Raw genomic sequence first — 26,871 nt, forward strand, 5'->3', positions numbered from 1 at the left:
ATTACCAGCGAGTGCCAGTCTGGGTGTCCTTTACAATACGGCTCGCAATAATTCATTGAATATTCCAATATATTGGGAGCTATCTCGCACACAATAATTCAGGACAAAGAACAATATATTTGCAAAGCTACAGCAAGTACATGGGTGCGGGCAGGTATTATAAACATGTCAGTGATGTCAAACAGTCGAAGCGGCCACGTGCTGCCGCCGCATGTCGCCACCGTATGTCGCCGCCGCATGTGTCACTTGCACTCTAAGCGTTCGACGACGAGCAGCCCTCGCAGTGGTGCACGTTGCGTGGGGATTGAATCCTGATCGCACATGTGAGCGTCCATCACGTGGGAGCCTACAGATTGCGACGCATACAGTGGATGCAGTGCACATATCATGAGGTGCTGCCACGCGTATTGGTGCCAGCGTGCCCACCATTTTGATAGGTGCGCCAGGCAGCACCAGATGTTGGAATGTCCTAGTCGTCCTGCTTGTTAGCTCCATTTGATAGAGAAAGTGTGCACCTGAGAGCACGCACCTCACAAGTTGTTCCTTGCTGCCATGTTCTATGCGCGCACAGCTAAGCCTGAGTGCTGATTATAAAGCTCCATGAGTGAACAACACAACGAATGAGCTACACAGTTGCGGCGTACATTAGGTGTCATAATATGTTTGAGAAACAGCTTATCGGATGAGAAAATATGTCTAACGAGGATCTGTGCATGAGAAAATGGATAAAAAAGTGCATATATGCGGGCCACGCACCTTATATGAGCCTGTGTAAGCAAGAATGGGGGGTGGGAGCCGACATCGCGGCTACCATATATGCGGTCAGTTGACCGTACTGTCAGTGAGAATACTGAAGCCGCAAGCTAGGCATAGTACATACACTGTCTGCAGCGAACGCCCCGAGCACCACTGCAGGTGCAATGCCGAGCACAGCGGCGCTCTTGCCGTTGAATGTACGGGTCCAACCAACGAGAGCAGGCCACTGCTTGCCATGCCACCCGCGAGATTCGCGCCGTTCAGTTATCTCGGTGGGCACATGAAAAATTGTGTTAGCGGCAAGAGAAAAACGTACACGGCACGAAAGGAAGGAGAAACGCACCCGGATCGGCCACGAGTTGTCAGTGAACGCATACATCGAGGCCGTACAGGTGCAAGCGTCCGCAATTGAGTCCCAAAAACGGCGTCGAGCAGTTCGTGGGCACTGTATGTGGTATGGTGATGGTGGCGGCAGCAACAGCCTGAGTGGTACAGAGGCAGGAAAGGGGGAGGCGTCCGCCTGACGAGACCTGTGGCATGGTGGTGGGGAAGTAAGAGGTACAGAGCAACCAGTGCCCTCTATATAAATCAAAATATAAGAGGAAATACATCAAAAATGAATTTAGGGGAGGTCAAACGAACCTTTGACTTGTCTTCGAAGAGTCGACATAGAGGCGAAGGCTGACGAAAGTCACGTCTTGGAAGATGGTGCATGTGACGTCGCGTCACCACCGAGATCTGGGACGAGCAGGTCATGTCATGTCTAGTGATATCATGATGGGAACGGAATGATATTGACATACCGGTCTGGGCTGAGATTGCATTGCATTACCAGCCTGGTATCGCCTGTCCTTGCATTGCCAGCGTCCACCAGACTGTTAGGCGCTTGTATAGTAACCCTTCTCTGATCTACGACCGATTTTTTTGCTGATAGATTACCAATTATACTTATGGCACCTATCTCTTTTGCTGTGAGGCCACCGTAGTCCCGGATCTAGCTGCTAGGTTACAGGTGGATAATCTAACGCTCGACAGGAGACAAAAGCGATCGACGCAGTTCTCACTTTCATTCTTCCGCTCTAGGAAGAAAGGTAAGATTGTGGCGGCTGGTGACCATAAGACTTGTATTCAATCACTTTTTAGCCTTGACCCACGCACCTCCTCGCTGGCTACCACTACAAAATGATGTCCGGCCTTGACATCGGTGCAGCAATCCTCCAGCATTATCCCGAACAGAACTTTTTCGACGCGAACCCACCGTTGCCCAACCTTTCTCCTTTTTCTCTCGAAATATTCCACTCGAACGATACCCCCGAGCTGCTGGCGGCGTGCAGGGACATGGTCGCCAAGTCAGGCCTCAACCCTCTGTCACTATCCTACGGGACCAATCTTCTTGACGTAAGGGAGTATCGGCTCTTCGAGACTCATTATCCCCTCGAGGACTATCAAAAGCCGCCACCACTGCAGATGACGAGTCTTCCTAAAGAGGCTGTCCTCATGGAGCAGTTGAACAAACGTGGGAATACGCTTATGTTCACCGTGCGCCTCGGCGAGGAGATCCGTCTGCTTAAGATTGTAAGCGACTTCTTTCAAATCTCGAGTCTCTATGCTCAACGCCACGGTTCTTTTGTACTAGTTTACAGATCGGGACACGATCGACTGGCCGAATTGGCAGCCTCCGTACGATCCAGAAGCCGAGTCATGCGTAGAGTATGATCCGTTCGAGGGGGAGAAGGAGGCCTACGCGCACCTGCAGCATTATGGCACTTGCGATAAAGGTGGTATTGTGCCACGGTGCTACGGATGGCTGCAGCTCGATCGCGGGCGGATGGAGGAGATCCTTGCCCTTCCTAACATCGCCCATTCCGTTCACGGCGAGCTGCAGTGGCGCAAGGTCCCCCTCGATGCGCTTCTCCTAGAGTACTTTCCCGGCGCGCGGCAGCTCACGCACGACGTTTTGACCGAGAAGCTCGCAGACAAGGCCATGCGCGCGCTCTACGAGGTGCACCGTGCGTATGTCGTGCATGGCGACGTGCACCCCCGTAATATCCTTGTCCTGCCGGACAAGCGCGTCATTCTCGTCGACTTCAATCGCGCTCGATGCCCCTCTGGCATGATTACCTGCAGGCGGCAGGAGCTGTTACGCGAACTGTCAGACGCGTGGGCTATGTTCTACAGACGAATGGTACGCAATTTTTTCAGCCATCAGCAGCGCGACGGATAGTAACGGTGCCTTTGTAGCTGCCTGATAAACGTATTGGTCTTGTGCCCTCCCCTCCTGAGGACCTCACGCCAACGGATGAGCTGTAGTCTGAGAACCATTGCAGCCGCCCGATTTCCTTGGACCGCGACCACGACGGCTGTTTTCACACGTGTTACTGGTTTCGCTAGTCCGTCTAATCGTCGCCTATCTGCTATGTGTAGCTCTAGAGTGAAATCAGATGAGCTAAGACTGTCTCAAGCTATATGAACTTGACAGAGATATGAGCTGGTGAAAGGGATACGTGCATATTTACTTCCATCCGGACAGCACGATCAACCTGTGTACCTAAGTTAACTCAGACAAACGATTGCCTAATGTACCAGCTCCTGGCACTTGACGACCAAAATATGATCCAGGCTTCGCCTGCAGTACGCCTGCGAATATCCTCAAACAATTCAACACCGCAGACCCAATCGCCAATGTGAAGAGAATCTTATGGACACAAGCAGTTACACAAGCCAGCTCTTGTACAGGTATGCCACAGTGATATGAAGGAGACTGATCTGCGCGGCTGCCGGCGCGTTGAGCCCCGACCCTAGTCGGTGTCAAAGCGCATGGGAAATTCGGTCTCGCCGTATGTTTGGAAGAGTGGGTCCAGGATGAACGCATGTGGGCCAAGAACCTGGAACGCATGCGCAACCGCCTGCTGCTGCTCAGGACCTCCCGCCATTCTCTGGATGCTCTACGTCCCGGAGGGACCCGTCTATCCGCCACGTCCCAAGGGGCACATGAGGACAGGTCGGAGGCCGAGAAGTCCATCTCCCTGAAAAATGTATTTGGAGTGATGATCGTCGTCGTATTCGAACGCGTACTCGTCAGGGGTTTCCTGCTGCACCTTGACGTCGCGGCCCGCCAACGCAGGAGACCGAGGTCATTGGACAAGTCACTCGTGGCTCGTCGCGAGCGGGCACGATCTCGACCTGGCGTCTATCTATAAAGTGGAAAGAGTATACTGATTAGACGCGTTACAACTTCAACTTGTTCAACGAGGATGCGACTTCATTCTCACCTTCCCCCACGAGCAAGCTATCCCTTGATCAGTCGAAACCCACGGCAATCAAGTTGCTGCTCGCCGATCTCGAGACCCTCAACGGCCCTCTTACGTGTGTACTGGTGTCAGCAGATAGCATCTTGAAAGCTCTCTCGTTGAAAACATAGCACAGCTCTAGCCAATTCAGCTATACCCAGTGGAGACTAACTGCCCCCACTTCACTTCCGGTGTTTCTCGAACAGAATAGCTGCTTCTTGCTCTCGACGTTATGGCGGAAGCTCACATTAAAGCTTTCCTGCAATGGCAGTGCAAACGGTGGATTTTGGAAAGTTTGCCGAACTTGACACAAGATGGGCAGCGAAGGGAATGAGACACAGTGGGGTACACATTTTTGCGACTTGTACAGCTCCATCTTAGCACACGGCAAGAACACCTCGTTTACAGAGATCCGCCGTCTCAGTAAGCTCTATATCTCTATTTTAGCCGTCCTCTAATCACGACACTTCAATGCAGGGCTCCTTCATCCAAAGTTCGAGGATTCTCCCTACACCAAGCCAGACGAATCCAGTCATCCCGAATCCGACACCTCCTCCTAATGTCCACTAGCCAACACCGAGAGGTTATGGCAGGCTGCTCGATTACGTCAGGATACACGATGCGCATCCTAACAAAATTATAAGTCTATCTTGAACCCGACACAGGCGTTGTCAAGTACTTGAAGGCAGTGCGCGCCGGGGTGGGCGTGAGGCTGAGACTCGTTCAAACTTCGGCGAAGCACAATGATCAGCGTAGCGTTTCGGTGGGTGCATCCAATAAAACCCACAATCTAGCCCATTCTGCGCTGCGAGACTTTACTGCCTCTGCTACTCATTTCAAGATGAGTATGAGTCGAGAAGGATATCCCTCTCAACTCAGCCTCATCTTGACATTGAACTTGCCCCACCATGATGTTACCACATCACCTGTACTGCGAACGCCAAATCCGCCGTTGGCGTCTTCAGGGCAATGAACATCGGCCTTTCATTGGAGCGCGTACTCGTCAAGGGCGCCTTGCTGCTCGTTACCCGGCGAGGACAGACAAACTTGCCTATTGCACCCGCCGTGCACGCAGGCCCTCAGCCGCGCTTGCGCTGGACATGGTTATTGAAGAGGCCGAGGGACCTGGCGCCGACGAGCCTGCTCTCGAACGCTGCGCCCGGTGGGGCGTTCCTCCAGTTGCCTGGTGAGGACACCGCGCCGCCTGACATTGTTCATTCGTACTCAATTAAAACTTCAGCTTCACGACATAGAATGGGCTGGCGCCGCTATCGATGATCCATGAACGTAACGTTGGAACGTCGAACCATTGCACTAGGCGGAATGGACGTCCTAGTCGAAAGGCTGCTCGCACGCGTCACGAATGACAGCAATGTACACGAGGATAATATTGATATGTAATTTTCGCTGGCAAGCGCAACAATGGGCCGGTGTAGCACGCAGGATCATAATCACTGGATGAGGGGGGGACGAGCAGCGCGCTTCACGCGGCCGCCACAAGGCTGGCGCCTCTGAATCTTCGCTCGTACCACCATCTATCTTTTGCATGCGACCTGGCATAGCCTCGCATATTGATCTTCTAGACGGCTGGTACAGACTGTATGTAATAATATTTTGGAAGCTTTAGCCCTAGGAGAGAGCTAGGTGCGTTTCTGTTACTCTTGCCACGTCGCAGTCGTGCCTGACACGCTGGCAGCCTAGCACTCCAGTCTTGTCGCGCAGTGGAACTTAGAGCAGCTGATATGAAGTGCGCCTATCAACTTTCAAATCGCGAATTAGCAATTCTTGCAATGTAGCAACAAACGGACGTCTCGCTCGGTCGCCCTGTGAGCCCTTTTCGGTCGTGGAGGCCGCCTCAGAGTGACTGCTAAAATGCGGCCTCACTTTTCAGAAACCCACCGCCGCTCCCGTGGCCTTCAGAAAGAGCGACAGAGACATCCTCCGCGATGCATTCCTCGATCACCCGTCAATTCCTCCAGGCTAGCAGCCCGCCTTCGGTGCCGAACGTGCAAGGCGGATCACTCCCATCACCCAACTCTACCACTCTCCATGCAGACCCCGAGTACATCAATACTCACTTTGCACTGAGGACTTCATTGAAAGTATTGCGCCGACTATTGTGGTATGCATCTGCCGTCGCCTCATTGACCCCCAGGTCGTGCACGGCCCAGCATTTCGGAGCCAAGGGCGCAATCGAGCACGCTATAAAGCCCGCTAGCGCATTGCGCAATTCAGCACAGCGCTCGTGCACTCAGCTCCCACACACCAAACCCAACCCCAAGCATCTGAAACATGTACGCACGTTCTCTGCCTCGCCTCCGCGTCCACACGCCTCACCAGCCTCGCCGCGGATTCGCCACACCGCTCAGCAGGTTCGTTCTTCCGAGAGGCGACACCGCCGAAGAGCAGCGTACGCAGCTCCTGCGCGCGTACGACGAAGACTGGGAGCCCAAGCAGGTCACATATGACGGGCTCAAGCCAAAGACGCTCGCCCCGAACCCCGTACGCCTCGTTTCCTCCCGCAGTTGCGTACGCACGCTGACGACTGCGCTACCATACAGGACACGGTGATCGTCGACGTGCGCGAGCCCGCCGAGCTCCTCGAGGGCCACATCCCGACCGCGCACAACCTCCCGCTGACGTACGTCCTCACCGGTGGCTTCGCGCTCGACGACTCGGCCTTCGAGGCGCAGTTCGGCTGGACGAAGCCGCGCAAAGACCAGGAGGTCATCATCTACTGCAAGAAGGGCAAGCGCTCATCCATTGCGGCCGACTCTGCGAAGAAGGCCGGTTACACCAAGTGAGTAGAGCGCGCGCACGCGGACGAGGAGCAGGTACTAATAGACAACGTACACCTAGCATTGTGGAGTACAGAGGCTCTTGGCTCGACTGGGCGACGCGGGAGGGTATTAAGACGCCTCCGACGCAGTGAAGCTTGGTTGAATCCAAGTTTGTGTATAGCAGGCCCCTGACTAGACTTGGTGTATGCCCCGAGCTATAATCAACGTAATGCTAGGTCCATGTGAAAATATATGCTCAGCCCGTTCCTAAGATATCCGAATTTTGTGAGGTCAAGAAGAGAGAGGTCAAGAAGATATTGCGTTCCTAGGTTACGTACAGTGGCCAAAACTCAAAGCATGCATCATCCGAGGCCAGCACTCAGGGCGAACACGTCCGCCAAGAACGAAACGATCCGGCCCCAAGACGCGATCCCGAGCCTAATACGGTGGTGCGCCGCCTCCCCGATGTTGGTACCCGCTATCCCCCGCTGGATAGTGGCTCCCGCTCGGCATCCGCGGTATCGGCGGCGGCGGGTTGCGTTGTTGCTGCTGCTGACCGTACGGCTCGGGCGGGTACGGCATGCTCGGCGGCGGTTGGGGCGGCTGTGGCGGTGCGTACGGCTGCGGGCCCTGCGTGATGCCGAGGCGCTCCAGAAGCGCGCGAGAGAGCTCCGACGACGAGTACCCCGTGCCGAGCGCCGCGCTGATGTTCGGCCACCCGGGCGGGAGCGCCTGTTGCTGCTGCTGTTGGTGCGGCGGCGGTTGCGGCGCGCCCGGCTGCTGCTGGAACGCCTTCGCGTGGCGAATCGCCTCGAGCCGGTCGGTCTGGGGCTGCGTGCTGTACGGCGGCGGCGCGGACGAGGGTGGCGGCGCGATTTCACTCGACGACTCACGCTTCGCGGCGTGCGCAGACGACTTCTTCGTGGATGACGACTGTTTCGTGAGGGGCCGCTTGTTCGGGTGATACTCCGCGTTGTCCTCGTCGTCGCTGCTCGCCTTGGCGCGCTTGCGCTTGGACAGCATCGCCTTGGCCTTCGACTTGGCCTTCGTGGGCGCAGGCGTCGCGTCGAGCTGGTCGACGCCCTCATCCTCGTCCTCGCTCCCGTCCTCCGAGTTCGCGTCGTGAGGCTCGTCTTCAGCATACAGGCTCCTGATGGCCACGGCCGCCACGTCATTCTCGGGGTCTGCGTGGAATTGGCTCGCCTTGAGCTTATTGATGAACCCGAACATGTGCTTGAAGCATCGACTGTTCATCCGCACATCCGCCTCGACCTGGCGGATATCGAGCCTCATCTGCTCGATGGCCTCAGAGAGCTGACTCATGGTAAACTTGCCCTTCTGGCGGTGTATGAGGACAGTTATCGTGATGAACTCGGCGGGAGAGACCTTGAGTAGCTTGTTCTTGTCGTAGATGTCGAAGCAGCTGCGCCATTTCCGGTGCTTTGTGAGCGAAACGAAAATCTTGAACGTGTCGTGCAGGCTCTTGCAGAAGTGCTCGTCGAGCTCTTCTGGCTGTTGCAGCCACTTGGTCAGCGAGCTCATGGCCGGTTCCGCATTGCTGGCCTTGGTAGTACAATACACCGCAGATGCCACGCAACGGAAGTCAGTACCACGGGAAGTGTCCCATTGGAGGATCTGGTTCTTGTTCTTGTGGCTTTTCCTGCCGAGCTGATTGTGCACGTATAGAGCGAGGAGGGTACGTACGAACTGGCTCGATGGGCTGCTAACAGCTTGCAATTTTTCTGTAGAGCGTTGAGCACCAGAAGAAAGCCAAAAGAATGTAAAACCCACCGGCCGGTGTCAGTGCCATGCCCAATTGGACCCGCTGAAAGATTTCCCGCTCGCTGCCTTCGTCTAGATGTGTATACTCTATGCAAACCTTTAAAAATCGTTTAATAGTGTCAAATGACTCGATAGCGGGAGTACTAACAATCTGCTTGTTGGCGAAAACCTTCTTGTATTGAGTGGGCAGTAGCTTCCCCCTCTCTGTCCGACTCGGGTTCTCCTTGTAAAAGAATTTGTCTCCTGTGAATCTAAGAACAAATAGCATTAGAGTGTACAAGCCTGACGTCGGTTGGCCCTACTTACACATCTTTGTCTGAAATGCACTTCGTCTTCAGTATATCAACCACCATATCACAGATGGAAAAGCTCACGAGGGATCTATTGAATTGAAGGTCAGGACAATGACAACTAAAATAGCCTGGGTACGTACTATGCCTTTCATAAATCTGAATCATTCGTGCGGAGGGAACGACATGGAAGTCAGCGGGCAATAACGACGGGATAATCGATCTGTACACACTTTTGGATGGACGTCAACCGCTGCTTCCCGTCAATACAAACTCGCTTCTCAGAGCCATCGCTATGATACGTGACAGCTACTCTTCGGTCAATCACAGGTCTTGAATCCGAAGAGGCGACGCACCAAAGATGACCGGGGGGATGTAGAAGTTGCGGAAGACGGAGTCAATGAGGCCTATGTGCATTATTGAGACATCAAGGAAGATTACTGTTCCACCATAAACGCACCAATTTGCTTCGCAATAGGCCAGACGACGTCTGAAAACGTATATGAACGCGTGCTCTCAACAACGGGGTTATAGAACGCACCTCGTTGGTATTCCGCTTCCAGGTCGATGTCTCCTGCCTCCAGTTGGTCTACAGCCTTTTAGTCCAGTCGGGTTTATACACGATCTTCAAGACTCACCGAAGATATGTTGAGCATTGTAGGTAGTCGCACGGGGGGCATTAAGAGCCCCCTGTATCCGGTACGTCGAGGTGTCTCCCTTCACTGCCTTACCCCGGGCCTTCTTTGATGAAGATAGAGTATCCTGGACCTCTTCCTCCTCGACGTCGGTCAGGTCCGAAAGGTATTCATCTTCCATGGCGCGTGTGGTATGGGTGGATGGTGGTAGTGCTTGCAAGCCGGAACGGGTCACGGCGTATTTGGGCTAGATTTGATGCGTGTTTGATGCGCCAGTGATACGCCATCAAAGTTCCAGACGCCTGGCTCCCTCCTATGCATATAGCGAGCATCTAACATGAGGAACGAAGACCTACGTATTTCTTTAGATGTTCTGGAAATTACCCCGCGTTCGTGCGGTACATGCTGTCTCTTTGTACGTGATCAGTTTTAGAACTGACCAGACATATTGGCGGACATCAGTGGCTGACAAGTTCTATCCACAGATGGCTGTCCAGGCTGACCACAAGACATCTGACCTTAACAGCGGCGAGTTTGACAGTGTTCTTCATGCCCTGAACTGCCGCTATTCACCTTGATCGCGGTACGCTCGCCATGTCACCGACATTCCCATCCTACGTCGTGACTACAGTTCTCGTCGTTCTCTTTGCTGTGCTTTTTGCTTCAACCTTTGTCTTTCTCTGTACTTACCTCCGCCAGCGTCGCCTCGCCGGTGAAGCTTTGCATTTGCCTACTCATTCGCCTGTAACTGGCGGCGTACGGGAGAAGACGTCAAAGGCATGGAAATTCACACCCCGTTCCTGGAAGCTCTCGTCGCCTCGGAAATCTTTCCTATATGGTATACGCAGCTCAATAGACGAGCGCCACATGGAGGTAAGCCTCCTCATTCTTAGAAATGTGTAATTATTCTAGGCAAGCCATCGCTCATGCAGTCCTCTGACTAGTGCGAGTTTCGCAAGAACGACGAGTGGTTGGACCGCATCAGATGCTTGGTAGAGGAATGCAATTATTCCCCGGATCCACGACATGCGCCTAAGTGTAGCCTCATCCCACGCTTTACTTCGAAGACAGACGTTCGCCAGCGGTCCAACTCATCGTTTACTCGCCCATCCCTGCTGAATGCTTGGGACAGTATCACTTCGCGCTGCTCTACCCGCTCGCGGTCGCGATCCGAATCCAGTGGGCTCTCCCCGCGGATTGTTGATAAGACGCACATGCCGAGCCTACCGACCTTCAGGATGTCTCTTGACTGGGAGCTCGAGCAAGCTCGCCTAACCGACAGGATGTTGAAATCCGGCGTACCAATGCCTTGGACGCCTTATGTCCCATCTCAGCCTCTCTACGCCTCCATTCAGCCTGCCATAGACACTCTCGACCCTTCCCCTTCTCCGGTCACATGGGCTCGATTCGATGACGCCGTATTCCACTCGGTCCAGCGTGTCAGCCACTCGAAAGCTCCTGACGATCGCTGCCCTGACATGTTAGACGATTATTCTGCCTGCAGCGCTGAATCGATAAACGTCTTCGTCACTACTCACCACCGACTGTCCCTCAATAATGCGGACAGCACTCCCCTAACCGGTCGACGACCTGTCTCGCAAGCGTAGCTTTTTACCACTGACTACTGTATTCATGTGCCCTAAGATACTATCCAGTACTCACAGTGTATTTGCCTGTCTCATCTATGCATTTTTCTCGCTTGATAGTTATCACAAGTGTGTGTGCATTAGAGTTCGCAGAAAATTCAGCAGAAATCGGACCGAATACTTAGCGCCCAAACGTGAAGCGGGCGAGACGCGTTCGGACGCGGAACGACCAACGACTGCCATCATCCTCCACTGGCCATGATGAGTAACAGGTTCACGACACCGGCTTCGTCATCGAGCAGACTGGCATCAAATTCGTTGCGCTCGACAGCGATAAAACGAGATTCACTGGCTGCGGAGCTCGAACGAGGTGTGTGTGCGCATCCTCGGGGCCGCCACTCGGAGTGTCTCACCGTTCTCTCTCGCTGCCTCCTTCATGCCAGACCCTCAGCTCTCCACAGCGAAACGCAAGCAGCGCACGCAAGTTTTCACCTCACACGTTGCGAGCGCATCCCTCGAGCGGCAGCTGGTCGCCGCACAGGCCGCAAAGGTCGAGCTCGAAACAAAGCTCCGCGAGAAGGACATCCTCATCGAACGCCTCGAGGCTGACAAGCGATGGCTCGCTGAGCGTGAACAACAGGAGCGCGAAGAGAAGGAGCGCGAGCGGACCGAGCGAGAAGAGGAGAAGGTGCGTATCGCGTCCCTCATCGCGTCCAAGCCTGGAATGCGAAGTAGTCACCCAGCGTAAATCGGACAGCGACATCCGTGCTCTGCGTAACTCGTACATTGCCCTCCGCGAACAGAATGCCGACCTCGAGGACGCGCACTCCGAGCTGAGTCGCGGCACGACACACACCATCGCGTCCCAAAGGTCTGAGATCGCCGCACTACAACAACAGGTCGAGGTACTTCAAGAAGAACTTGCCGGATTTCGGAAAGTCGCAGACGAACGCAGTCACGCTTACGACGAACTGCAAGAGCAATTCGAAGACCTCTCGTTCGCGCAGGCGAACGCGTCGCATCGCGAGGTCGAAGACGAGAGCTGGTCGGTTGTCCGTGAAGAGTTGCACCGACAGGCGGATCATGTCAGGAAGATTGAGGCCGAGAATGCAAAGATGAACACGGAGCTGACGACGCTAAGACAACGTCACACGAACATCGAGGTCCTTAAGGAGCAAAAACGCGACCTGGAGAGAAAGGCTAGGGCTACTGAGGAGCTGCGAGAGAAGGTGGTTAAGCTGGAAGCCAAACTTGATGCTGCGCAGAAAGAGCGGGATGGATGGTGCGTACTGGCAACCATACTCATTGTCCGGCTAACGAGTACCTTAGGGCGGCGAAGTCTGCGGAACCCTCAAAGACTCCAGTCTCTGTCACTCAAAGCTTGTCTGAGCTTCGCCTAACCTATGCGCGTCTCCTAGAAGAACATGGTTCCAACATGGCACTTCTTCGTCAACGCGAGGCCGAGATGAGCGAACTGCAAGGCGAGCTGCAGGAAGAACAGCAGACAGTGGATCAGCTACGCCACGAGCTGGAAGTTGTCAAGGATAAGGCCGATCGCATCGAGCACCGCACACAGCTCGCAGAAAGAGACGTCGGCTTCCTAAAAGCTATGGTAGTACGTCCCTATGTTTCCGCGAGGTTATATGCGCATTGAACAACACATTCAGGCGAGCTTTGCTGCAGAGGAAGCATCCCAAGATGGAATCAAGGTTGAAGAAGCGACTCAGAGCCGAGTGGAGCATCTCGAGGCCCTCGTGGCAGACTATCGTGCTACCATCGAACAAATGGAGAAAGAAATTGATGACCTTGGGGGTGATCCTTCTTCTCTGGGTGGCGGGCGGCCTCGGCAAGAGCTCCTCGAGGATCTGGAGCACGAAAAGGCTGCGAAAGCCCAGGCTGAACAAGGTGAGTAGCTATAGTGGCTCTGAGCCCGACGGCACTCAGGAGATACTGTAGCATTACAAGAGGCCGAGGAGGCGAACGAGAAGCAACTCGAACAGATCGACAGCCTCGAGCAAACACTCTTCGAGCTGCGCGGCGAAATTGGCGCTGGCAGGCATCTGCCGCCTGGCGCACGCGTCCTGACCATGCGTAACAATCCTGCGCAGCAGTGGGTGGACCTCAGCCAGGCAGCCATGGACCGCCTGAAGGGCGAGAACGAGGCGTTGCTGAGGCGACTAAAGGACCTCGAGGAGAGCGGTGTAGTAGGGGGTGGGAGTCAGAACGAGGAGCTCGTGCCGCGCGAGAGCTACGAGGTTGTGAACCGCGAGAAGGAGGAGCTTGAGCAGGAGCTGAAGCAGAAGGAGAAGCGGCTGCTCCGGCTCAGACAGGTGCGTATCTTCCCTCCCTCCTCTGGCTGCGGCCGCCGTTGACCTCACGGCAATACAGGTTTTTGCTGCCAAGACGGACGAGTTCAAGGAGGCGATCGCGACGATCCTCGGCGTGAAACTCGCGTTCTACCCGAATGGCCAGGTGCGCGTGACGTCACAGTTCGACCTCGACGCGGCGTTCGTGTTCCAGCCAACGAAGGACAATGAGGGCATGCGCATGCAGCTCGTCGCACAGGGTGACGGCGGGCCCGAGGACTTGCCGCAGCTGGTGCGCTACTGGGTTGAGGATCAGCAGTGCATACCGGGCTTCCTGGCGAGCGTTACGCTCGAGTGCTACGAGAAGCACAAGATGCAGCAGCAGCGCGAGGAGATGAGCATGTAAGCCGACGGATGTAGCTGGCTCTCCGTTGTTTTTTCACAGATTACTTTCGTTGTTCGCTGATGTATGTATTATGTATTCGAGACTGAAGGCTTTATAGCCTTTTGCATACCTTTAACATTCAACGTGCAGTAGATTCTCGGTAAAAATGGAATGCTTCATGTGGAAGCGCTATAGGTGCATTAAATGAACATTACACTGAGATAGATGCTGAGTGATGGTCCATCCGTCTAAGGTTGTGTCAAATTCAGGTTGTTTTCTCTGGTTCGGGGGTTGCCTCCGCGTTCTCCGGTCGGGAATCTTCTGCCTGTGCTTGCTCGACAGCCGGCGCATCCGTCTGGACCTCTTTGGGAACCAGTTCACTCGCACGCCATTGATACGGCCGTTCGCCTTTCAGATGCGAAAACCACTTCAGCGTGCTGAGCAGAGAATGAGCACTCCAATCACGTCCAGACCGCACTGCACTCACCCATCGCTGCGCCGCAAGTACTTGACGACGTCCTCCCAACCCAACCGCACGGGCTCGCCAGCCACCTCCGACCACGAGGCCTCCCGCTCCTGGAGCTCGACGAACTCGGGGTACGTCATCACGGGGTGCGTCGAGCGGAATTCTTGCGCGTGCATGCCCGTGATGATGCGGTTCAGGACTGTCCGTGGGCCGAGCGGCAGGCGGCGTTTGTCGCCCTTGACGTGGTATATCTCCGCGAGCGTCGGCGGCGCGTCGACGCCCTTCACTTCGTAGAGGACTGTGGGGTGTATCCTTTTTTCTTCGGCCGCATCGCGCTTCGCCGCCGCAGGCTCGTCGGCGCCGAAGCCTTCCGGTTCGTCTACGTCCGGTACGGGCTCGTTGCGCTGCTTGACGTCCTCCGTACCGGACGCTGAGCCAGCCGGAGCTTGCTCTACGGACTTCCAGTCTTCTTGTTCCCTCATGTACCGAAGCCAGTCGTCGACGATCGCCTCGCCCACCGCATGCGCGTCGAGCATCGTCGAGGCGAGCACGCCCTTGGCTCCGCGGCCCGCCCAGCCCGTCGCGAAGATGTTCGACAGGGGCTCACCCGTGATCGGGTGGATGACCTGGCCGTATACTGCGGGACGCCGGTTCGTCGTTTGCAAGGGAGGAGCAGCGGCATCCGCGGAGGCAACGTCAGGGTCAGCCAACGGCGACGTCGTGGCCGTCTGGCCTGCCGCGGGCGCGGATTCGGGTGTCTGCACGGCCGTTGCGGCAGCGGCGGCCTGGCCCGTCGGCAGCGGCGCGGTCGCCTCGGGATGTGTGAACGAGCCGCCGACGGTGCGCACGTGCCCGAGCGCGGGGTCGCAGAACGGCGTCGTCTCCGGCGTGCACCGCTGGCCGAGCGCGGTGATGACGAGCCCCGTCTCGTGCACAGTCGTCTCGTCCGTCGTCTCGACTTTGTTGGTGCCCGTGCCCGGGCGCGTGCGCGCGAGCGTGAGGCACATGGGTCCGGCCGAGTCGCGCTCCAGCGCAGAGCCGTCCGCGGCCGTCACGCCCGTCGCCGTCTGCCAGAAGTCGAGGCTCCAGGTGCGCTTCACGCCCGCGTCGCCGACCTTGAGCGCGGTGCCCTTCCTGAAGATGTCCATGACACGCTGCTCCCGACGTTCGAGCTTGTTCCCGCTTTCGGCATGCGCCAGGATGTCTGGGTCGACGCCGGTGAAGGCGACGCTCTCGAGGTTCATCATCTCGCGGAGCTCTTTTGGCGCGAAGCTCGCCTCTCGAGGGCCACGCCTGCCGATGATAGATACATGCTTGACCTTACTTGATTCAAGGACTTTCAAGACGTTGCTGGGAAGACCATAGGGCTTGAGACGAGCAGGGTCTGAGAGCAGGATGCGCGCACAATCCAGTGCGACATTTCCATTGCCGATAACCGTGATGTGTTCCGGTAGAGAGTCAGGCATTGCATAGTGCATCAGTTCAATGGTAGAATTTGGATGGCCGGTGTACCAATACACGACATCGAGTGCTGGGACGATCTTGCAATCGACGGGAGCCAGGGCCGGGTGGAGAATGGGTACAGGCGCTCCAGACGCGATCAGAAGATGAGTGTAACACTGGAAAATGCCGTTCAGTCTGATCATCGTCGCGTGCCCGGGATTGGGGTGCAGTAAATAGCGACCTTCGCCAGCGGACAGCTCCCCGTTGAACCGTAGCGGACTGAGACGGTGCGGTAGAATCCTGAACGGGGCTTTTCCCGCTCTTTTGAATCCATAAAGATAGTCTCTCAATCCCATTGGCTTGTTCGCTTGGCCATCGTCGTCCGGTCTCCGGGTCTGAAGATGCGGCCATGTGAGGCTCTCCGGGAAGCTAATTGGCGGCGGGAGCACCTCTACATTGCCAAAGAAGCTGACCCGTGGATCGGAAGCGATTTCGTGAAATTTATGCATGCAATTCTGTAAACGTGGAACATAACTCCAATCAGTATAGTGTGAAACAACGGAGCAAGTCGTCTCAAAGGAAGGCGTGGCCACTCGGACATCGTCAGATATCCTGGAAGAATTCAGCATCGCAGCTCAAATATTGTGCGCACGCCAGCTGGGGCCCACTAAGCGCATGATGGCCGGAAATTGGGGCTTTACGTGTCATAAAAAAACTGTTTGGGCTCGTCGAAACATCTCCCAATGCAGGCAACATTGAGTGGAGCGAGAATCTCACCTTGACTTCCGGATGGTCCGGTGCGACACCGTATCGTACGAGACCGTGTGGGGCCCACAGACGGTCGAACATATGTATGCGGACTGCTTTTTGCAACTCGTCCGTCTTCGGCAGTACCGAAAGTATACGAGAAGCGGCATAGAACGCAGAGGGTCCCGAGCCGAGAATGGCAATTTTAAGGATCGGAACAACCATAGCTTTTGAGTTTTAGGTTGCTGCTCCTCGTGCCTGCAGAAACCATGAGCATTTAGCACGTGACTGGCAAAACTCACGAACCTTCATTCAACACAAAGAAGAGCCTTCTAAGGCCCAAATGAGCCGGATATTGCCAATGAAGCAAATCTGCAAAAATTCTTTTGCTTCAATTCTGGAAGAAAAGCGGCAGTGCGATGTAAGCCTCGGAGGATGATCGACGTTCGTTCTAAACCAAGCTCGGCACGCGTGACTCGGAGATGTCGGCACGGGATATTCCGCGCCACAAGGTTGATGGGATCGAGCGGCCGCCCGACCCGACGCTCAAGCCTCTGTCGCCAACCTCAGGCTGCGTCCAGCGCTCCGAGAGTCAAGAATTTCCGTCTGCTTCATCTCTCTCCGATGCTGCTGTAATGTACTATGCTTTCTATACTGGCTTAGTTGTTTTTTGTCCTGGATCTGTGGTGGATCACCTGGGTAGTCCGGCTTCGCCGGTCGTTCTTGCGGAGGCTGCTGCGTGGTTGACCCTCTGCTCTGTGCTGAGATGCATGCCACATTAGGACTCTTTCGCTCTCGTAAAAAACTCAGAGTGTTGGCTCATATGTCAGCGGGTCTACCGTCAGACGTGAGTCAAAATCGTTGCCAAAAAGTTCTAGTGCATGCTCGTTTCGAAAACTAAAGAACAGCAGAACCGCGCAACTTCACACGTCCCTATCGAAAACTTTGAATCTCGACATCATATCATGCAGCCATCACGCCATTATCCTGGTCTCTTCTGTCGCTTAGGGGTAGTAAAGCGCTCTATCACCTCATTGCGTTGGCTTGCGTGATCTGGAAGCTTGCAGTGCTCATCTTGGTCTGTTCCTCTTTCGTCCCGATGCCGATATGCACCACGACACACCGCTGCTTCCGGTGATGGTGATTCGCTCAAAATTGCTCCGATAACGTTCGAAATCGCCTTCTTCTCCCTGATAAGCGCACTATATAGTTCTAGTCAAAGCGCCGTTGTTCCAGGCTTGAGCTCGAGATATCGCCCTGCTTTCGTCTTTCCACTCGACGATATGGCTACCATTCACAGCTCTTCTAGGCTGACTAACCCAGAGTACCAGCACGCAGACCCAGAGAAGACCGTTCCTGCCACGGAGGAGCACAAGTCTTTGGACAAGTATGACGAGACGACGTCGGAAGACGCCCAGGACGAAAACCCGCTCGCGCAGTTCAGCAAAGACGAGATCAAGTGGGCGTGGCGCAAAGTCGACATGCATGTCCTTCCTGTCGCAGTTCTGCTCTATCTCAGCTCCTACATCGACCGGTATGCAGAGCCATGCTCGGCACACACACATGTGCAACCGTTGACCCGCAGATCTTCAGTGCGAACATAGGAAACGCCAGGGTCCTCGGGCTGGCCGCTGCGCTCAATCTGAGCTCGAACCAGTACAACCTCGCGGTGTCGATCTTCTTCGTCGGCTACGTCGTCTTTGAGACGCCGTCCAACATTATCATCAAGCGGACCAGCCCTCGCTGGTACATCCCGGTCATGACTGTCAGTGCTGTGGTAAAACGCTTCTGTTGTGGGCTGATGACCTGTCCTATGTTATGGGTAGATCATCTGGGGCGTGATTTGCTGCCTGACGTCGCTGGTCAAGTCCTCGGCCGGTCTGTCCACAGCCAGATTCTTCCTCGGTCTCGCGGAGGCTGGCTTCCTGCCGGGTATCGTCTTCTGGAGTAAGGATTTGGCTGCGCATCATTGAGGCAAGGCTGCTCACTCAAAAGGTTACTTTGGCAGTGGGTTCGTGGTATCCCCGCCCCATGCAGGGTCGTCGATTCTCTGTGTTGTATTCGTCCGTATCTGTATGTTTTGACCATATCTGATGCACATTTGAGAATGCTCATATTTTTTAAAAGCTGACAGGAGCTTTCGGTGAGTTCATGCGGAGACTGACTTACATGCCGGGCTTACGCGCCCCCAATGCTAGGTGGCTTGCTAGCTACAGCAATCCATGCACTCGACGGCGTAGACGGTATTGCAGGGTGGCAGTACGCTTCAATGCTCCTGTAATTTCCGTTTCTGCTCTCTGACCCTACTGCCCAAGATGGATCTTCATCGTCGAGGGCATCATCACGATCGGTTTCGGGCTGCTCACCCTGCTCTTCCTAACCGCCTCGCCCGACACCGCGTCCTGGCTGAGCGAGCGCGAGCGGCAGATCGTCGTCCTCACGAACGAGGCGGACCGCGCGCTGAAGGCACACGAGGGCTTCTCGCGTGCGCAGATCACGAGCGCGTTCACGGACCCGCGGACGTACCTCTGGGGGCTCGCGTACTTTGCGAACTACATCCCCGTGTACAGCGTCGTGCTCAGCCTGCCGACGGTCGTCGCCGGACTCGGGCACACCGGCACGGGCGCGACGGTCATGGCCGTGTGGCCGTACTTTGTCGGCTTCGCGCTCGTCCTCGGTGCCGGCTGGACGACGGACCGCTGGGGCGCCCGCTTCGTGCACTACGCCGTGCCCATCGGCGTCGTCATGGTCGCGCTCGTCGTGCTCATCGCCGAGACGGACGACACGGTGCGCTACGGGATGTTCTTCCTCGTCATGTTCATGTGCGCACCCTCCCGCTTTTTCCTTTTCATTTCCTTCTGCTCCCCTGGGCACTCACCCGGCGCCCCTAGGTTTGTCCCGATCTCGACGATGTGGTCGTGGCTCGCGCAGAACGTCGCAGGCTCGAACAAGCGCGCGGCCGCGACGGGCCTCGTCTTCTCGATGGGCAACCTCGGCGGCATCGCCTCGGGCTGGATCTACAGCGCCGAGTGGGCGCCGCGCTTCGTCCCCGGGCACGCGATCAACCTGGCGTGCTACGCGGTCGCGCTCGTCGCCGGCGCGTGCCTCTGGTGGAGCTACCGCCGCGACAACCGGCTCCGCGACCGCGCCGAGGGCATCGAGCGCGGTGTCAGTGTGTATCAGCGCAGGAAGGGCCTCCTCGGCGAGGATCTTGGAGACTTGGGCGATAAGTGAGTCGCTGAAATACTTTGAGCTTTTTAAGGTGACAACGAATGGTTTCGCAGGCACCCCCACTTTAGATATTATCTGTAGATTGAACAGATTCAAGTGCGGAATATACAGCTTCTATGTAGATTACCACAACAGCCTATATCATAGCCTGACTGCGAAGGACTCTTGCATTATTTTCGCTTGCCTCGGAGGCGTGTATCTCACTCTGCTGTCCAACGCCATCCACGGCGGAGTGTCCGCGTCTGCACGCCCAGCGTCAGTGATGGCGGACAGAGCCAAAATTGGATGCGGCACTGATTGCAGATCTCAACGAGCAAGCGCTGGATTTTGAGCAGGCCGGGATGTGAAGGCTCTGTGGACGATGTGTGCGGTGCGCGCTGCGGCGGGGTCGGTGGACCGCGAGGAGCATCGCGTCGGCCTAGTCGGTCACAGCCGAAAAAGCGAAGGGGCACGTGACAGTTTCCCGCCTCTTTCTCTGCTACCTCCATGTGTCTTCCTCCCCGCCTCGCCCTGTCCTCATCTCCTCTCGTCAGATAGCGCGTTTTATTTTGTACACTGGATAACCAGATCCCAGCTCGAACTATATCTCACTTCACTCAGTCTGCAGAGCAACACTGTTCTGCCCGGCGGCGTTCGTGATCCCCGTCCGCAATTACCCACCTCTTTTCTCAGAAGACTCAACCAGGGCCTTCACTCAACCTACCAGCTATCTAAATAGTGCCGACATGGCTCGCTCTTGTACTCCGCCTCCGCTTTCAGACAGAAAGAGGATCATCGCAGATGCTCATCGCAGGCGATCTTTCGCTCCCGCACGATCTCCTGATGCTCCCACAGACTCTGACGAAGTGGAAGCAGACTTGTTTGAAAACCAAGACGCGATGGAGGTTGATGAGTCGCCGTCCGCAGGTGCAGCGAGAGGTAGGAGCAGGAGACAGGCCAGGAGTACGGGCCTGGTTGGAATGGGCAGCAGTCGCGCGAATGGCCGATCAAGTACGTGTTCATGCCACTCAGTCTCGCCCAGAGTGCCATATTCCGTGCGCAAACGAGATTTTTCAGAAGGCTGACGCGTCTTTAGAACCTCCAGAGACACCCGAACGCGATGCGGAAGGCCTTGTTCTTCCAACGTGGACGCCTTTAGCCGTGCCCAGCACATCTTCGAACGCTTCCGACGCGTCCGAGCCACTACCACCGACATCAGACTCAGATATAACGGTACAACGCGCTGACCATTCATCGTCACGTCAAGCTGGCCCACTGGCTACAACTAGTACAGTCAAAACTCGTGTTGGGCCCAAGACGAAGCCTCACACTCAGTCGCCTCCTTATAACCCGTCCGAGGAGTTCCGCATGTCCTTGGACGCACTGCGATGGCTACCTCCAAGTGCCATCCCTTCTGGTTTGATTGCAGCTCCTCCCGGGCTGGCAGATGGTGATAGAGCCAGAACTAATCGGGCAATAAGCGGAAACCCCGGTATGTTGTACTGCTCTCTTTGACCTGCGGAAAGCTCTAATACATATGTTCAAATAGATACTATTCCGAATCCTGGCCCATCACACAAGAAACAACGCTTTGAAGTTTCAGAACGATCGACACCCTCGCCTTCCAACGCTCAAAACAACTCTGCGCGTATATCCGACGGGATGTACGCCACTGAGGCTGCACGAAGCAAGGGCAAAGGAAAGGCACGAGAAATTTCTCCGGAGGTCCCCGCGCCCGACCTGTATGAAGATGTCGAGCAGACAGAGCACATCACTGAAGAATCATTGAGCCCTGAGGTGCCTCCACCGCCTCTCCCAGGCGATGATTTTGAAGAAACCATGTCAGTCGATGTGGAAATTCTCGACTCTGAACCTGAACGTTCTCCACCGACCATCGCTTCAGGCGAAAAGGCGGGTCTGCGATCTCGGGCAAAGGTTAAACCCGCATGGCTGGATACTTCTCGAAGACAGCTAAAACCCGGCCAGCGCTACTTTGTGGGCAAGCGTCCACCACCGTATCCTACTCAATCACAAAGGGTGGACAAGGGAAAAGGAAGAAGAACAGACCTCCAGGTACGCCCGCTTCTTGTACATTGTGGCCCGTGCTGACTCTGTCGCGCTTCAGTCTACAAGACGCAGGCGCAGTCGCCTCCTGACGCCTCCCGACCACACCGACCAATGGGTGCAAGCTCTGAACGCCGCCGGTGCGGTCAACGCACGCCTGATGGGGCTGACCCCGCCGCGCGCGAACCCGACGACCGCACAGGGCCATGCCGACGTCATCAACGCTGCAGCCCAAAACAACGTGCTCCTGAACGAGGGCGCGCTGGCGGAGGAGCACCGCGCATACGAACGTGCAATCGGCGCGGGACGCGCCAGGGTGCTCCCGCCGGCCTTGGGACGTCAAAACAGAGCTGCGAGACACCCGGGCCTCGCGGCGGTTCCCGATGCACCAGGACCGTCTGGTGCAGACGACTCGGACGGCGAGTGGTACCTCGACCTCGACACGATCACCTGGCGCCGCCGCTCGCCCCCGCCCGCCGCCGCCGCCCCAAACACAGCAGCAGCAGCAGCCCCAGGCGCAGGCGCAAGTGCAGCCCCCAGGTCAGACGCAGGTCCTTCCTCAGCCGTGCCCGGAGGTTCACATCCCACAGGTCCGCGTCCCACGCCCCCCGCCAAGCGGCCGCGCGGCCGGCCGCGGCTGCCCGACGCGCTCAAGAAGCGGCCCGCGCCGACCGGCAGGCCCCGCGGGCGCCCGCCGCTCCCGGCGCACTTGCGCAAGCACGCGCCGCGGACGCGGACGGGCGTGCCAGGCGGCGGGCATGAGGGCCCTGGTGCTGTTGGTGCGGGGGCGGGGGGAGAGCAGGGGGCGGGGAAGAGGCCGAGAGGAAGGCCGAGGAAGCACCCCGTGGAGGCGCAGGCGCAGCCCGCGGCAGCACCACCACCACCACCACCGAGACCGAGCACGCCCCCCGCCGCGCCCGTGTCGCTGCTCGACATCCAGCGGCCGCTCACGCCGACGCTGCTGCTCCGCCGCCGCGCGAACCTGCACGCGCACGTGCTCTCTGAATCTGAAGGGTCGTCGCTCACGCTCGTCCAGCCTGGCGCGGCGCCCGAGCCCGAGAACGCGAGCGAAGCTGAGAACGCGCCGCGCCGCGAGGAGGCAGAAAACGCGGAGGACGTCGTCATGGAGTACGTCGACCTGAGCCAGTGGGGCCGAGAACCTGGGGCCGAGGCCGAAGCTAAGGCGGCAGCGGCGGCGCGCCCGCAGAGCACAACGAGCAAGGCGGCCGCTCAGGCGGCGTTCAACGCGGCCGACTTCGAGCCGTCGCCGTTCGTCACTTCGGTGCCGAGCACGCAAGAAGCGACGCGACGCGACATACCCCCCGCCGCCTCCGCCCCCACCACCGCGGCACAGCAGGCGCCGTACCAGTCCCTGACGTGGCAGCTGCCCATCACGGGTGCGCCCCGCACCCAACCGCGGCCTAGCTCTTGCGCGCCGTCTGAGTCGGCCGCGGGGGCGGAACGGAGGGTGCGGCCGCTGCGGAGGCAGCAGTCGGCGGGGACTGCCCCTTGTGCTGACCGGGCGGAGGCGGCCCCTCGTGCACCTGCCGAGCCGCGTCACAGCGCGCAGGGCCCCAGCCCCGACCACGAGCCTCCCGCCACCGCTGCCACCGCCACCGTCACTGCACCGTACGCGCCGCGCCTACAGACGCATGAAGAGCTGTGCGCGCAGAATCCCGAGCAGTTTACCGAGGTCTCCTCGTTCGTGCGGGGGCCGCCGCCCCCTCCCGTGCGGGTTGCCGAGGTCTGGGGCGCCGTGCAGGATGTGGCCCCTGCGCACACGCCAGAGGCGCACCAGGCTCCGTATCCGTGGACGCAGCATCAGGCGGCTGCCCTCCACCACCCTTCGCACCAGAGTCAGATCCCGCCGCCGCCCCTGCCCCAGCCGCCTCAGTCCGTGGCCCATGCAGGAGACCCGGCGTCGAGCAGTCAGACTGTACCACATTCACCTGCGCCCGCGCCCCAGCTTGCTTTCCATCAGCAACAGCAGCAGGGGGTCCAGCCCCGAGCGCCACCCGACGAAGTGCCTCTCCACGCCCAACCTCAAGAGCAGCCCGAACCCAACCCCGACCCCGACCCCGACCCGAACCCCGACCCCGATCCGGACACAGAGGCCGCAGAGGCCGTAGAAGAAGCCGCAGAAGCAGGCGCGTCGGCGGCAGCGGTGGACCTCGCGGACGACGTCTCGGTGCCGGAGTACCAGTCGCGCGCGGACCTGGCGGCGGCGCTCGTGGCGTACGTCGGTGCGCACCCGCACGCGCGGGCGCCGGGCCCGTTCTTCGTCGGCTCGTACGCCATCGTCGTCGACGCCAAGACGCGCCTCGGCGAGCCGTACGCGCGCGGCGTCGCGGGCCTGCTCCGCGGCGAGCTGCGGGATCGTGGCGGGTGGGGGTTTCGGTGCGCTCTTGTCTCTCTCTTGTCTCTTGCCTTTGTGCTCATTGGGATGTTCCGGCAGGTCGCAGGCGGACACGGTGTACACGTCGTACCGGGACGGGAGCGTGCACCTGTCGTACGGGTGTGCGTGCACGTACCGGCCGGCGGAGCAGGCGCGCACGTGTGGCGGGCGCGTGCACTTCGGCGTGCAGGACATGAAGGGCGCGACGGTCTATGCTGGCGTCAAGGGCGTGCGGGTCGCGGTGAGGGTCGAGCATTGAGTGGGAGCTTTCGTTCACGCTGTTTCTTTCTTGTGCCGTAGGAACGGGCTGAGCATAGTACATATATTCGCATGTGCCTGGGATTACGTGGGATTATAATTTGGAGCATACGCCTAGTCTACTCGCAGGCCTATCATACACAAACTTGGACCCAGCCGAGATTCACTGCGCCGGAGGCGTCTTGATGCCCTCGCGCGTCGCCCAGTCGAGCCAAGAGCCTCTGTACTCCACGATGCTAGGTGCACGTTGCCCGTCAGCTATCTGCTCCCCCGTCCGCGCACGTACACGACTCACTTGGTGTACCCGGCCTTCTTGGCCGAGTCGGCCGCGATGGACGAGCGCTTGCCCTTTTTGCAGTAGATGATGACCTCCTGGTCCTTGCGCGGCTTCGCCCAGCCGAACTGCGCCTCGAAGGCGGGCGCGTCGAGCGCGAAGCCGCCCGCGAGGACGTGCGTCAGCGGGAGGTTGTGCGCGGTCGGGATGTGGCCCTCGAGGAGCTCGGCGGGCTCGCGCACGTCGACGATCACCGTGTCCTGTGCAGGGCATGTCGTCAGCAGGCGCGGACGCGGATGAAGGAGAAAAGGGGGCGTACGGGGCTCGGGGCGAGCGTCTTGGGCTTGAGCGCGTCGTAGGTGATCTGCTTGGGCTCCCAGTCCTCGTCGTACGCGCGCAGGAGCTGCTTGCGCTGCTCCTCGGCGGTGAGGGTGACGGTGCTGGAGCTGACTGTGGTAGAAGACCTGCGAAGCGGGCACGGCGAGATTTTTGAGCTCGCAGTTAATACAACTGACGCGGGAGACATGCGTACATGTTTCAGATGCTTTGGGCTTGAGTCTAGGTTCGATGTGTTGGAAGTGTTCTGTGTGAGAGCTGAAGATGCGAGCGCTGTGCAGAATTGCGCGATGCGCTTACGGGTTTTATACCCACCGTTGGCGTGCTTTTTGCGCACTCGGCTCCGCGAAAACTGCGCCCTGTGCGACCTGGACGTCAATGAGACGGCGACGGGCACATGCCATAATGTGCAGCGCAGCCGTTTCATGTGTAACGCAAAGTCCAAAGCAGCCAGACGCATACTCGGGCCTCCACAGCTTCTCCCCATGCGACCTTCAAGATCCATGCCAAAGCGGCGGTTCACGAGACGGCGAGGTGAAATGCCTTGCAGGCCTGCCAGTGCTGCATCTAACGCATTGCAAAATGGCATTGTACAAGCTGACAAGCGCACTTCAAGCTTCATTTCCGTACGCCACTGCGCGACAAGACTCGGGTGCCAGCGCGTCCGGCAAGACTGACGTGGCATGAGCAGCAGGCCGGGGGTCAGCTACTTGGTGCTTGTTTCTTTTCTCCAAACTGCTGAATAAATTCAAAATGAGCCTTTTGAGAGATGAATGTGAGACGTACTGAGCCGAGTTGTATGTAAAGGTAAACTGGCAAGAATTGTCGGTAAGTCCGACGAGGCGCCAGCGTTGTGGCGTCGCTGCCAGGACCCTGCGTGCTACCCCGGGCCTCTGCGCCAGTCAGCAAAATTGCTCACAAATTTTTTGCTATTGCTGGTGGTCAGCTAGGTGTATTTCACTTGAGGCATATACCCGCGATACATGCCGTTGATCACTAAGCTAGGGGCACAGACAGGAGTGCCAGAAACGACCAAAGAACGGGTGCAGAGACACTATAGCCCGCACACCGCAGACAACCTCGCCAGCATCTCAAGGCCGTGCTCCTTGCGCATCGCCCCGTTCCTGTCCACGCCTGCCGCAAACCTCCTTGTGTCCACCGTCGCAGGGTACCTGCCCTCGCCGTCGGCGCCCGCCCAATCAAAGTCGACCAGCATCCCACGCAGCCGCTCCGTCGCCCCAGAGCCCGATTCCGCACGCGACTCAGGAACACACATCACGTTCGGCTGCCGGAGGTCGCCAAAGACGATGCTCTCCGTGTGCAGCATCCTGATCGCAGCGTCGACGTCCTCGAAGACCGACCGCGGTACAACCTTCTTCTGTATCTGGACGAGATACTCCATCGACTGGCCGGGAAGGAGCGCCATCACGACCATGTACAGCCCTCCACACACGAGCGAGCACGAGTACAAGTGTGGTGCGAGGTCTGCGGATGCCAGGAGCCGGTGCGCACGAGAGTTGTAGCGATCGGTAAACTTGACGAGTACCTCGATCTGCGAAGCAGTCGCGGAAGACGATGCGGCAGAAGGCGCACCAGAGCCCTGTGGACACGGCAGGGTGGCAATGAACAGTCGCGAGCAGGTAACGTTGCTTTCGTCTTTGATTTCCCGATGCAAGAGGAAACGCTCCCCGCCTGGTGATAGCCTGCATATAAACATCAAGCCTTCAGGGAGTGGGTCGCCAGATAGGTACGTCGGAGAGGGAAGCAGGTGTGCGTTATTCTCCAACGGCGGCGCCGCCACCGAGGCGGTATACTAATCATTGATTGCGCCGTATGCGATCTTGATTGCCTTGAACGCCTGTGCAAGA

General features: G+C 57.5%; 9 protein-coding genes across 9 annotated transcripts; 6 read left to right on the forward strand and 3 right to left on the reverse strand.

The window, feature by feature from the left end:
* The first annotated feature begins 1,906 nt into the window (after positions 1-1,906).
* On the forward strand, positions 1,907-3,195 carry PHACADRAFT_178020 (uncharacterized protein). The gene is made up of 3 exons (XM_007400464.1): positions 1,907-2,331; positions 2,393-2,941; positions 2,998-3,195. The coding sequence occupies exons 1-3, from the start codon at positions 1,939-1,941 to the stop codon at positions 3,064-3,066; spliced, it is 1,011 nt and encodes a 336-aa protein (XP_007400526.1). The 5' UTR covers positions 1,907-1,938; the 3' UTR covers positions 3,067-3,195.
* Positions 3,196-6,493: 3,298 nt separating this feature from the next.
* PHACADRAFT_213221 (uncharacterized protein) lies at positions 6,494-9,783 on the reverse strand. The gene is made up of 11 exons (XM_007400465.1): positions 9,537-9,783; positions 9,440-9,487; positions 9,359-9,388; positions 9,255-9,305; positions 9,132-9,207; positions 9,042-9,057; positions 8,983-8,989; positions 8,915-8,924; positions 8,757-8,859; positions 8,618-8,705; positions 6,494-8,568 (listed from the first exon to the last, which is right to left on the reverse strand). Exons 1-11 carry the CDS (start codon positions 9,712-9,714, stop codon positions 7,265-7,267), a joined length of 1,911 nt encoding a protein of 636 aa, XP_007400527.1. The 5' UTR covers positions 9,715-9,783; the 3' UTR covers positions 6,494-7,264.
* Positions 9,784-11,351: 1,568 nt separating this feature from the next.
* Positions 11,352-14,890, forward strand: PHACADRAFT_152093 (uncharacterized protein). Its single transcript, XM_007400466.1, has 8 exons — positions 11,352-11,489; positions 11,563-11,807; positions 11,863-12,405; positions 12,441-12,734; positions 12,787-13,024; positions 13,076-13,449; positions 13,508-14,247; positions 14,298-14,890. The coding sequence occupies exons 1-7, from the start codon at positions 11,378-11,380 to the stop codon at positions 13,829-13,831; spliced, it is 2,130 nt and encodes a 709-aa protein (XP_007400528.1). The 5' UTR covers positions 11,352-11,377; the 3' UTR covers positions 13,832-14,247; positions 14,298-14,890.
* A 2,817-nt stretch (positions 14,891-17,707) lies between these two features.
* On the forward strand, positions 17,708-18,428 carry PHACADRAFT_129318 (uncharacterized protein; the record flags this gene model as incomplete). The annotated part of the gene is made up of 3 exons (XM_007400467.1): positions 17,708-18,000; positions 18,060-18,231; positions 18,293-18,428. Coding segments are annotated over exons 1-3 (558 nt in total), but the record flags the coding sequence as incomplete, so codon positions are not given.
* Positions 18,429-18,800: 372 nt separating this feature from the next.
* Positions 18,801-19,700, forward strand: PHACADRAFT_102903 (uncharacterized protein; the record flags this gene model as incomplete). The annotated part of the gene is made up of 2 exons (XM_007400468.1): positions 18,801-19,288; positions 19,358-19,700. Coding segments are annotated over 2 exons (831 nt in total), but the record flags the coding sequence as incomplete, so codon positions are not given.
* Positions 19,701-20,166: 466 nt separating this feature from the next.
* PHACADRAFT_178027 (uncharacterized protein) lies at positions 20,167-21,761 on the forward strand (the record flags this gene model as incomplete). Its single annotated transcript, XM_007400469.1, has 3 exons — positions 20,167-20,687; positions 20,773-21,168; positions 21,226-21,761. Coding segments are annotated over exons 1-3 (1,197 nt in total), but the record flags the coding sequence as incomplete, so codon positions are not given.
* A 139-nt stretch (positions 21,762-21,900) lies between these two features.
* On the forward strand, positions 21,901-24,394 carry PHACADRAFT_165961 (uncharacterized protein; the record flags this gene model as incomplete). The annotated part of the gene is made up of 3 exons (XM_007400470.1): positions 21,901-22,538; positions 22,569-24,137; positions 24,196-24,394. 3 exons carry the CDS (start codon positions 21,901-21,903, stop codon positions 24,392-24,394), a joined length of 2,406 nt encoding a protein of 801 aa, XP_007400532.1.
* A 189-nt stretch (positions 24,395-24,583) lies between these two features.
* Positions 24,584-25,055, reverse strand: PHACADRAFT_68897 (uncharacterized protein; the record flags this gene model as incomplete). Its single annotated transcript, XM_007400471.1, has 3 exons — positions 24,584-24,629; positions 24,689-24,927; positions 24,987-25,055. Coding segments are annotated over 3 exons (354 nt in total), but the record flags the coding sequence as incomplete, so codon positions are not given.
* A 1,002-nt stretch (positions 25,056-26,057) lies between these two features.
* PHACADRAFT_103739 (uncharacterized protein) lies at positions 26,058-26,720 on the reverse strand (the record flags this gene model as incomplete). Its single annotated transcript, XM_007400472.1, has 1 exon — positions 26,058-26,720. One exon carries the CDS (start codon positions 26,718-26,720, stop codon positions 26,058-26,060), a length of 663 nt encoding a protein of 220 aa, XP_007400534.1.
* Between the last annotated feature and the right edge of the window lie 151 nt (positions 26,721-26,871).

The sequence above is a fragment of the Phanerochaete carnosa genome (assembly GCF_000300595.1).
Source record: "Phanerochaete carnosa HHB-10118-sp unplaced genomic scaffold PHACAscaffold_10, whole genome shotgun sequence".
In the NCBI taxonomy this organism is placed as follows: Eukaryota; Fungi; Basidiomycota; class Agaricomycetes; order Polyporales; family Phanerochaetaceae; genus Phanerochaete; species Phanerochaete carnosa.